Raw genomic sequence first — 12,623 nt, 5'->3', positions numbered from 1 at the left:
TGTTTTTGGTGATTATCTAGAAAACTAAAATTATATATAGAGGACAAGAAGATCTTCTGATAAGTCATGACTGCCAAATCGTTAACTGACCCCTAATATGAAAAATGCCCTTGAAAGACGATTTTTACTACATTTTGCTTTTTTGCAGAAACTGTAAACTGCAAAAATGTTTAACAGAATAAGATCTACACATTAATTAGCATTTGTTGTTATGTTGTACTGCTACTGTTTTGAACACAAATCAGGGTGTTAGTTTTCTTGCTTGAATTGTTGTACATTAGTCATTTCGGGGCCTTTTATAACGTACTATGCGGTTTGGGTTTTGCTCACTGTTGAAGGCTGTTAAAGGACGGACGGTGACATATAGTTGTTAACTTCTACATTATTTGGTCTCTGGCGCAGAGTTGTCTCATTGGCAATCATACCACATCTTTTTATTTTTATTATGACCGAAATTGTCAAACGACCCCTTATAAGAGTTATGGCCATTGTAAGGTCTGTTTATTATTTTTTTCTTTTTTTTCCAGAAACTTTGATAAAAAGAGAGAAACAGTAAACAGCAAAATTGCTCAGCACAATAAGATCTTATAATAAGTAATCATGGCCGAAATCGTAAATTGACCAATTGTAAGGGTTATTGCCATTGAAAGACGTTTTTCCTCTTTTTTTTTTTGCGTTTTTTATTTTTTATAAACTGTAAAATATATTGAAAAAAATCATCGACATATAACATGGCTGAAATCGTTAATTGATTCCTGATAGAAGTTATTGACATTTTCTGCTTTTTTGCAGAAACTAGAGATAGAGAGAATGTTTTTATCGGATAAATGATCAGCAAAATAAGATCTACAAATCAGTCAAGAACCAGTCAACTCCTCCTTACAGGAGTTATTGCCATTGACAGTGGCGGGTCCAGAAATTTTCATAAATGGGGGCCCACTGACTGCCTAAGATGGGGCCGCTCCATTCATGCTTCAGTGATTCCCTATATAATCAATCAAATGTTTCCCAAAAAAAAAAATCCGCCTCTGATTGAAAGACGATTTTTACCCATTTTTGCGTTTTTGTAGAATCGATGAAAGATTTACAATTAGAAACAATAAAAGGGAAATATCCAGCACAATAAGATCTACAAATAAGACAATATGACCTAAATCGTCAATCGATTCCTTATAAGAATAATTGCTTAGATGGCCAATTTTAACCCATTAATGCGGAAACTATAGCAGATGGATAAAAATCTTAAAAATAGTTGAAATTATCAGCAAAATAAATTCTTCAATCCTTCAACGTGGCGTAAATAGTTAACTGACCCTTATAGGAGTTATTATCCTTTAAAGTTCATGTCTACCCATTTTTGAGAGAAATTGAAACAGTAAAAAGCAAAAATGTACATCACAATAAGATCTACAAATAAGTTTCATGGACGAAATTGAAATCATATTCATTGCTAAACTTTCCCTTTTATGTCATTTTCTGTATTATTTATATTTGAACGTCAATAGAATCAGTGCAGTTTTACATGCCGGTCTTTCAGGATTCAATGAACTTTGGTCTCATTTGATTGGTACGTTGCTCGTTTAATTGGTACGTTGAGACAGAGTTCTCGTTGGTCTCGTTTGTTGGTACGTTGATCACAGAGTTGTCGTTAGTCTCATTTGATTGGTACGTTGATTACAGAGTTCTCGTTTGTCTCATTTGATTGTTCCGTTGATCACAGAGTTCTCGTTGGTCTCATTTGATTTTTACGTTGATCACAGAGTTCTCGTTGGTCTCATTTGATTGGTCCGTTGATTAGAGTTTTCATTGATTAACTTGTTTTTATTGATTATTATATTTTTCAAAATATCTTATTCTAACCTAGAACTACATTCTACAGATTTTTATGTCCTCCCATTCCTTAGAATCGGCCACTACCAAAAATCGGTCATATTTTGGAATCAGATTTTCACTGCGCTCAATGACGATGAGAAATGAGATTTTAGCAGACAAGTATGAATACTTAAACCAATACATGTAAAATGGTGTTTTTGCTATAAACTTTTAAATAAACTTCCGACAGCTAATTATTTCACAATCAAACCAATGCAGATGAGAAAGCTCCTTCAAATACACTAGCTTGTTTACATTCCTTTGTACGTCATCAAGCGGTTTTGGCAATATAATAGTCCAGTCAATTTTTGTTTTACATTTTGAAAAAGCTACATGCCTTACATTCTTTCGATTTTTGGCGGGAAGATAAACTAAATGATATAAAAATAAGAAGATGTGGTATGATTGCCAATGAGACAACTCTCCACAAGAGACCAAATGATACAGAAATCAACAACTATAGGTCACCGTACGGCTTTCAACAATGAGCAAAGCCCGTACCGCATAGTCAGCTATAAAAGTCCCCGAATTGACAAATGTAAAATTATTCAAACGAGAAAACTAACGGCCTGATTTATGTACAAAATAATGAACGAAAAACAAATATGATATACAGCAACAAACAACAACCACTTAATAACAGGCTCCTGACTTGGGACGAGCACATACAGGATGAGCTTACTTCCTAACAAAATGCAAACAAAAACTAGAAAGCTACTCCTGAATAAATGCTGCTTGTATGAATTAGTTTTACTTTACAAATATATGCTAAAATTGAGCAAAATCAATCACAAGCGCTTGTGGCATGGACCTCCTCAGTGTTAATTTTTAGTAAATATTATTTATTTTTTTAAACTAGTTTCACTTATTTAATGTGTTTTGGTTTTAACCTTCGATATTAAAACAACAGTAGTTTGTATATGCTGTCCCTTTATATATATATATATATCAATAGCTGCCTTGTAAACCATATGATATTACATCATAACCAATAAGACATATGAAATATTTCAGCATGTGCACTGTTTTTTACATAAACCTAGCACAAATCATAAGTTTGTTTTGCTACGTGATCGTTATTCATTGTGTATTAGAAGCAGACGATTGTACTCTTGTTTGATGAATTGTTATTGTGTGGTTGTAAGAAAATGAAAAGCAGCCAATATTTTCAATCATTTAGGTTTTCTTGTGAAATATTTAATTAGAAACACGTGTAATTTCAATTACAAATGACCGTAAAGGTTCATTACTTTTATGTTTTTGGAGGTTCAAGAGGGTTATTTTATTCTATTTTTGTACATTAAATATCTGTTTTGTTACAATCCCACTTTAAATTTCAATTTAAACCAAATACTTATATTTTATTACGTTCAGACAGCACTATCATAACGAGCTTGAAATTTTCTGCGTTGATATAATTGACACATACAAATAATTTGAAAAAAAGAGTTAAGGTTATTACACTCAGTAATTCGTTTCACAACAAAACGCATTTGTTGAGGAAGTGGTTGCAATTATTGAAAATGGTAAGACCTTTTATTTCATTTTAAGTTCACTTTCAAACTCATTTTACTGTAAAAAGGTTTGCTTATTGTTCTATATTTGATTGTAATTGGATTTGGGAAAAATGTAAACAAAACAAACAGTTGCATACGACTAGTGTAGCAATGAAGCAGGATATGCTCACCCCTCCAGACATTCAAGTTACTGAGGCTCAATTGTTTACATCGGGCACTACATGGGTGTCCTTCTCAATATGGAACTGTATGAGGATTTTAACGAGAAAATGCGTTCCTATTACTCAAATAAACAATTTACTCATATAAACAAGGTTATACTGGTCTGTTTAATTTCTTGTCGTAAATTAAAAATAATAGCATTTTGAATCATCATTTAACCGGTATAAGCATTTTTTGTGGTCCTTATCAGTCAACGAAATTGTTCTTTCTGGTAGCTCTCTTATTTTATTTTTGAATTTTGACACTTTTTTTTTTTATAAATGAACATGTTAAGCACACGCGCAACCAATATCCAACTAAGGATCAAATGAAAGATTGCATACATAAGGACCCACATAAGTTTTTATTATCAGACAACAATATATCTGGTTGTTTTTGAGCTTGTGTTCACAAAATGGAACCAAACTGGCTGCTAAAGCAAATTATTATCTCAACATGCATTTCGTTTTTATTAAGTTTTGAAACGAAAACAAAATTATGATTTGGTTTGTTGTCTAAGTCGTGGCTAATGCCTTTTTTTAAGTATAATCATGGTGGTTACAATAGTTTTTTTTCTCGGCAAATTTCATCTGCATTAGAAATATGAATAGAAGGAGATATAGGGTATACGTCAATGAGACAGCAACCCAACAATAACGAAAATAAAAGAATTAGACACATCTTTTATGAAATTGTAAATTCGACAGTCTACAAATGGAGGTCACTGGGTTGACCAGTCCAGTTGTTGACTACATGAAGTAAGTATAAATGTATTTTTTACAGATAGAACTAATTGTGTTGATTACAGTGAGCTGTTTTTCATTGGGAACATCTCAATCGAGCGGACAACATTCTTCGAACAGCATATGTCATACACCACAGTACAGATCCCTATCTCTTGAACTTCAAAATGAACATCAGTGTATGGTTCTAGAAAAACTACAGACAAATATGGATGCTGATAAAACTTCCAGAGAAGCTCTTCTCACCGATTTGATTGGGTACGTACTTTTCCAACATAGCTGATTTCATAACAGTACCATTTAAGTTTGAAGATGATAATTACTTCACATAACGAAATTTAGAAGAAAAAAAACACGTATTACATAAAAAGTCTGTAAGGAAACTGATCAGTTGATAAACAGACAAATCAAAAGAAGACTTGTGGATTTTGTACATATTATCCCGGGAAGAGGATAAGTCATGTAGGCCACAGTCGAACATTTCACTGGGGATGATGTCGATACCTAATGATTGATCCAGCTTCTTACTTTCCCTTGTCATTATACGACCGCAAAAACATTTTGCGGTCGTATATTGGTATGACGTTGGAGTCGTCGTCGTCGTCCGGCGTCGTCGTCGTCCGAAGACACATTGGTTTTCACACTCTAACTTTAGTTTAAGTGAATGGATCTTTATGAAATTTTATCATAAGGTTCAATACCACAAAAGGAAGGTTGGGATTGATTTGGGGGGTTATGGTACCAACAGTTAAGGAATAAGGGGCCAAAAAGGGGCCAAAAATAAGCATTTTTGTAACTTCCAGACATAACTTGTGTGTTAGTGTATGGATCTCTCTGACATTATACCACAAGGTTCCATATCACAAGGGAATGCTGGGATTGCTTTTGGGGGTAATTGCCTCAAAATTTTAGGAATTAGGGGGCAAAAAAAGGGGCAAAAAACAAGCATTTTTCTAGTTTCATGACAATAACTTGTGTGTAAGTGTATGGATCTTTCTGAAATTGTACTACAAGGTTCCATATTACAAAGGGAAAGCTGGAATTGAGTTTGGGGGTAATTGCCCAAAATGTTTAGGAATAAGGGGCCAAAAATAAGCTTTTTTTATGTTTCCAGACAATAACTTGTGTTCAAGTGTATGGATCTTTCTGAAATTGTACTGCAAGGAACCATACCACAAAGGAAAGGCTGGGATTGATTTTGGGGGTAATTGCCTCAAAATTTTAGGAATAAGGGTCCAAAAAGGGGCAAAAAACAAGCATTTTTCTAGTTTCAGGACAATAACTTGTGTGTAAGTGTATGGATCTTTGAGAAATTGTACTACAAGGTTCCATATCACAAAGGGAAAGCTTGGTTTGAGTTTGGGGGTAATTGCACAAAACGTTTTAGAATTTGGGGCCAAAAAGGGGCCTAAAAACAAGCATTTTTCTAGTTTCCAGACAATAACTTGTGTTCAAGTGTATGGATCTCTCTGAAAATGTACTGCAAGGTACCATACCACAAAGGGAAGGCTGGATTGATTTGGGGGGTAATTGCCTCAAAATTTTAGGAATTAGGGGCCGAAAACAAGCATTTTTCTAGTTTCAGGACAATAACTTGTGTGCAAGTGTATGGATCTTTATGAAATTGTTCTACAAGGTTCCATATCACAAAGGGAAAGCTTGGTTTGAGTTTGGGGGTAATTGCCCTAAACGTTTTGGAATTTGGGGCCAAAAAGGGGCCTAAAAACAAACATTTTTCTAGTTTCCAGACAATAACTTGTGTTCAAGTGTATGGATCTCTCTGAAATTGTACTGCAAGGTATCATACCACAAAGGGAAAGCTGGGATTGAGTTTGGGGGTAATTGCCCTAAACGTTTTGGAATTTGGGGCCAAAAAGGGGCCTAAAAACAAACATTTTTCTAGTTTCCAGACAATAACTTGTGTTCAAGTGTATGGATCTCTCTGAAATTGTACTGCAAGGTATCATACCACAAAGAGAAAGCTGGGATTGAGTTTGGGGGTGATGAATCATAAGGGGGTTCAAAAAATTTGGGGGAGGGATTTTTTTTCGTTTTTTTCCTTTTTTTTTCTTTAAAATTTTCCATTTTAAATTGGTTATTTCTGATTTATATATAAAAGCAAATAATAATGATATGGTTTGAATAGGTAAATTAAATTTTTTTTAAGTTCTTAGACCACATTCATTCTGTGTCAGAAACCTATGCTGTGTCAAATATTTAATCACAATCCAAATTCAGTGCTGTATCAAGCTTGAATGTTGTGTCCATACTTGCCCCAACTGTTCAGGGTTCGACCTCTGCGGTCGTATCAAGCTGCGCCCAGCGGAGCATTTTATTTTTTGTTTGTTAAAATATCAAATGTTTACAAAAGTTATTTTGTTTATCGTGTATATTTTCACTGAATTCCTTTTCCAATCGCTGATTTAAATCTCGCAAAAGGGGAGACGGGGTAAAAATACTATGAGTCGGATAAAACCTACAGAAAAACGACGAAATGTCAAACTATGTATAGCCCACAAAATACTGCACATAAAACTAATGATTGAGCAACAGGAATCCCATCAAAACCGGGGTGAACGAGCTTGCTCCGGAAGTGTAAGAATGCAGTTCCTACCGCATACTGACGACCGTCGTGCTTTTAATGACAAGAAAAAAAATTGGTGACAAGTCGCATTCGGTGATGCTCGCACAATCGATGAAAACAGCACGGGACTGTGGCTACCATAAATGAAATATATATCCGTGGTAATCTATGACACATATTTCCTGTAACGGTCAATCAAAATTTAATGAAATATTTGATAGGAATACTGGGTCACAGTTTTCATCTAATAAGGATTTGAAATCATTTATAAATATTTTTAAGAGACTAGGCTCAGGTTATCTCCTTGTCTTATTCCAGTAAATGATCAAAAGTCAGCTGTCGACATGTTTCGTGTTTTTAAACATAGTATGTTATTAGAATACATGCTTTTGATTATATTATAGAAATGGGTTCCTACTCCAGTTTTACTAGAACAGTATGATTAACAGTACCAAAAGCTCTTCTAAAATAAAAAAAAAATGTATATAATGGTTTCGAGCCTTTTTGTAGATGTTTGTCTGTTAGAGTTTTCAAGACAAAAAGAAGATCACTTGTAATTTTACCTTTAGAGAAACCAGTTTGTTTTTGGGAAAAAATGCCGTGTTTTTCTAAATATTCTTCAAGTCTGTTATTTATTATTCTAGTAAACAACTTACCAGCATTACTACTTATAGCAATTCCCCTGTAATTATACTAGGTTCTTTGGTGTCACCTGACTTATGCATAGGAGTTAAAAAAACATTTACACCAAAGCTTAGGGAAAATTCAACAAGTAAGGACATTATTGAATAATTTCAAAAAGGGTTGGGAGAAATGTAGAAAACTATATTTTAAAATCTCATTTGATATTTTGGTCAATTCCGCAGGCTTTTTTATTTTTTTATTTTTCAGAGATTTTAGTGCAGCAAGAAGCTCTTTTTTAGAAATTTAAAAATCTAGCTCATTAAAATGTTTACATTTCTCTGATTTAGCTAGTAATTTATCTAGATCCTGGTTATTTATGTTTTTAACGGTATTTAAATCCCTAAAATAGTTCAACCATTCTTTGCTGAAAATATTGTTCTGTGACTGTACTCTAGAATCTCCACCATCACCTAAAGATTTATTCAAAAGTTTCCAATATGGAATATGCCTATGGAGTCGTATCGTGGTTTTCCTAGTTTTTTTATAACGCTTTAAAGCACTGAAATAAGATGATCTATATTGATCTTTATTGATTTTTTAATAAATTTTCTCTTTCAATAAGTTGGTTTCCCAATTAGGTTTTTTTCTTTTTATTGTTAGATTTTTTCAAACTATGATGTTTCTTTCTCAGACTTTTGATTGTTACATCATAAATTACGTGATTAAAGTTATTAATTAGAACATTAATTCCGGATTCTGTTTGATCAACATGTAATTTCATGAAATCGTTCTGTATTTCTAATGAAGACAACACATTTTGGAATTCATCACAAGGTTTATCTGTCTGTATGTACGAGGGTTGAAGAGATTCAAGAGGACAGCCACCATGGTCACAATCAAATTTGACAGATTATTTCACATTTAACATCATAGATATTTGACAATGGTCAGACATGGTTCTGATAAAATTATGTAGTGAAAAAAGAAACATATCTGACTAAATATTCAGATACAATAAAATAATCTATGACACTGCTACCATTAGGTTGGTCTGAGGTGTACTATCAAACAATATCTCGGAATGTTCTTATCTTGACTACTTCGAGAGGTTAGATCTAAATCGGGGCAGTATGAATAAAAAAGTGGCGACTTGACTGAAAAGGGTATTTGCTGCTTTTCCGACAAACACGTGGCATTAAAGAGTAAGAGCAAAGATAGACTCAGCAAATTGTGTTTGTTTCATGTCTGTCAATTTTGTTTTTCGTAAATTGTTTTGTTTAAAATTAGGCCGTTAGTTTTCTCCTTTGAATTGGTTCACATTTTTCATGTCGGGGCCTTTTATAGCCAACTATATACGGTATGGGTTTAACTAATTGTTGAAGGCCGTACGTTCGTTTGCATATAATTGCTTACATCCACTTCATTTGAACTCTGGAGGACAGTTGTCTCACTGGAAATCATACCACATCTCCTTATTTTCATATTGAGAAGGCGACATGTCATCCTAAGGACTGTTGTACCGTGTGGGTTAGCACATTCAAAATATCAGCGAGTACAAAACAAGGTTACATTTATCTCTCATTAATTGAAAAGAAGAAATAGGGTTTATTGATTCATGATTAAAAAGCCCCACACACATGTGACAAAACCAAGAGCATAGAAACAGCGCTTTAAACATAATGTCACAATGAGACCTCCATGCAAGGAGAAAAGCCCTGCATCTAGCACCGGTTTGAATAGGTTATGGTAATCCAGATTTCTGCAGCCACATTTGCTCATTTTCAAACTTTTTTCCGCCTTCTTTTCAAATTAGTTGTTCAAATTGAACTTTAATTTAGACTTATACCTCGAATTAGACATACGCGGTCATTCAGTACCAGAATCTATCACAAACGAGACGATTTTGATTTTGAAATTATAAATTTCCCCCACCTTAGCAGCAATATACCAACTTTACCTGCATATGAGATATACATTTCCCAACTCATTCGGTATTCAAGAGCTTGCAGCTGCTACTCAGACTTTATAAAACGTCACCAGTGTCTCAAGCAGAAAGTTGATGAGCCAAGGTTATGTCAAAGAACGTTTCGTCCTTTTTTCTAAAAAATGTTCATTGGAAGATACCGAGACCTCGTTGATAAATATTCCGTATCATCTTCACAAATAATACATGATGGTCTTGAAGTATAGATTCTAGGTACTGACGTTGTTTATCATCTTAATTACGTTTAATAGTGTTCTTTTTATTTGTCCTCGTAAATTTTAAATGTTACTGTTTAGTCCATTTTTGATAATATACTTTTGACGTGGCTCGGTACTTATACATCCCGCCATTGTGTTATTGTGCTATCGTGGTCAATTTTGTATTCTTGTCTTTCATTTTTGCTTATGTACTTTGTCTATAGAGTGTCTATATGTCATTTTGTTTTTCTTTTTTGAAATAGTTATTTGTTTTTATAGTGATTAAGATTATATTACAATGTTGACTGCTGTATCCAATCCAATCCAATTTTTGACATTTTTACCTATTATGTCTGTTTGTTTTGCTCACACATTGTTGTCAATATAATGGAATTTTATGCGACTGTCTTTTGTTAGCTGTAAAACCAGGTTTAACCCACCGTTTTCTACATAAGGAAATGCCTGTACCAAGTCATGATATGACAGTTGTTTTCCATTCGTTTGATGTGTTTCAGCTTTTGATTTTGCCATTTTATAAAGGACTTCCCGTTTTGAATTTCCCTTGTAGTTCGGTATTTTTGTTATTTTATTTTTTCCTATTCTTTTGCATGGACAAGTCCGTTTCATTCACAATGATTACCATGATTGTCCAACTTAGTACAAAGCCGAGAGTTACATGTCATGATCAGTATAGATATAAAATGTTTTCAGTCATTATCGTTTTATAACGTTTCAAGGGACTCCTCATGCAACAACATTGCTACTTTTCAAAGGAAATCTGTCTATGTCGTGTCTTAAAATCTTTCTATTTGTGTGGTTCCTTGATGATTTGCTATGAATGCTATCTAAATTTCCATAATGCTCGTTTATTATCCCGTTTATTTTCTTTTAAAGGAGAATAGACGACTTGAGAAAACGTATAATGAAGAAAGAAAAAAAGACTAGACCATTAAAACTGCGTCAAAAGAAAGAATACACGTCATCCTTGAGTGATGTTCCTCTTGTAAGAGGTATGCGAATTGCAAGTTAATTTTAACTTTTTATATTGTTAAATCTTCGGTGTTATTTATTTGTTAGTTTCTGCTTTTCACCTACGAGAAGAGAAAAACGAAGCTGACATTGAAATATACATTTTACAAACAAGAATGAAACACAGTAACATTTAAACAAAGAAAACACAATACCTAAAGAAAGGATGGCTAATTAACCCACTTCCATGGAAAATTGGACACGAGGATATAAGAGTCGATATACGTATGACAATATTCGACAATTATATAAATGCATATCTAGTAAAAGAAGATTGAAAATGCACTTATTTTTTATTTCTATAAATCCATTATTATAATGATAATAACATACACATTAAGTCTCAAAACTGTTCAGTAAAACTCGACTTAAATACATAGACATAGTCTGTATAGTCTGTCAATAATCTTCTTAGTGTGTACCACAAGAGCATTCAGTCAGCCATTCTGATACCGATTTAGTGACCACTCCGAAATTGTCATAGTGTAATATATTAAAACAACTGTGTAGCGGAATATGATAACGCAATAAACCCTAGAGAAATGCTAGATAAAATGTAAAGAGAAAATTGATATACTAAATAAATTAATAAACACATATGTAAAAGATGTTGTAGTAATGAGGTCGAAGACGAAGCACATTTTCTTTGCAACTGTGATAGTCTATCAGTCTCAGTTGACAATGTTTTCTCGGGGTAACAATCTGCTCTATCACCCTCTCAACTATGTGTTATTTATATGTCTAATGTCATATATTATGTTTACAGACTGTAGTGAACTGTCTTTAAATGGAATAACAAGAAGCGGAGTATATCCTATCAAACTCCAAGATGACCGCATTTTAAACTTGTATTGTGATTTAGAAACGGCAAAGGGTGGATGGACCGTTATTCAGCGCCGTATGGACGGAAGTACCAACTTTACTCGAACATGGAATCTCTATGCGGGTGGATTTGGAAACGCTAACGGAGAATACTGGCTAGGCAATGAAATAATCCATCAGCTAACATACACATCTAATTATACACTGCGTATAGATATGTGGGATTGGGATGGACGTGACGCCTACTCACAGTGGACTACATTTCGTGTTGCACCAGAGACGGACTTCTATCGTTTATCCTTATCGGGGTTTGAGGGTGGAACAGCGGGTGATTCATTAACGTATCAGAGTGGGATGCAGTTTAGTACTTACGATCGGGATAACGATCACTGGTTTGCTCACTGTGCCCAGAAGGACCTGTCTGGTTGGTGGTATAGAGATTGTGGATATTCAGCATTGAATGGACTTTATGTCGATGGTGGTCCTATTCCAATATCGGCCGATGGAATCGTACGTGGCATTATTTGGTACCATTGGAATCGCAGATTTGCATATTCTTTGAAACGTGTTGAAATGAAAATAAAGCCTAGGGTAGCGATAGATGCAGATAATGAAAGGAATTCAAGCACTGGTTGAAAAGATTCTGTACTGGCATATTGGAAAACATAATTAAGCAAAGCCGGAATAATACATTTCATATTGAAACATGAGTTATTTCATCTCCTAATCTATGTTGACTGTGTATATCAAATATAGTTGTTGATTAAAATTTGAACAAACAAACATACCTTAAACTGTTTCAGCATTTCTGTGTTTCATTAGCTGTCTGTACTATTACTTTTAACGTATACATTTTTGTAACGATCAGTTCGGAGAAACCTATACCTATTTTGAATATGCATGAAACATTTGACACTTGATAACGGTAGGCGTATCTTTAAACAGTTACATTTCCTACAAAAACAGTTACCATTATCACAAGATTTCAGTTGAGGTGCGCGAAAGTTAATTCACACTCCTCCCCAAACCCCAGGTGGTAACATCGGTTGC

The 12,623-nt window shown here is 34.0% G+C and overlaps 1 protein-coding gene across 2 annotated transcripts; it reads left to right on the top strand.

Annotated features, from left to right (window-relative positions):
• Positions 1-3,233: 3,233 nt before the first annotated feature.
• On the top strand, positions 3,234-12,360 carry LOC127698179 (microfibril-associated glycoprotein 4-like). 2 transcript variants are annotated; one of them, XM_052201533.1, is made up of 4 exons: positions 3,234-3,398; positions 4,374-4,591; positions 10,617-10,732; positions 11,518-12,360. In XM_052201533.1, exons 1-4 carry the CDS (start codon positions 3,396-3,398, stop codon positions 12,207-12,209), a joined length of 1,029 nt encoding a protein of 342 aa, XP_052057493.1. In that variant the 5' UTR covers positions 3,234-3,395; the 3' UTR covers positions 12,210-12,360. The 2 variants fall into 2 exon arrangements, with proteins under 2 accessions (XP_052057493.1, XP_052057492.1); XM_052201532.1 differs by lacking the exon at positions 3,234-3,398 and having other exon boundaries at positions 4,359-4,591.
• Positions 12,361-12,623: the final 263 nt, after the last annotated feature.

The sequence above is a fragment of the Mytilus californianus genome, unplaced genomic scaffold, assembly GCF_021869535.1.
Source record: "Mytilus californianus isolate M0D057914Y unplaced genomic scaffold, xbMytCali1.0.p SCAF_4, whole genome shotgun sequence".
Classification (NCBI taxonomy): domain Eukaryota; kingdom Metazoa; phylum Mollusca; class Bivalvia; order Mytilida; family Mytilidae; genus Mytilus; species Mytilus californianus.
This window is presented reverse-complemented; position numbering and strand designations above follow the sequence as displayed.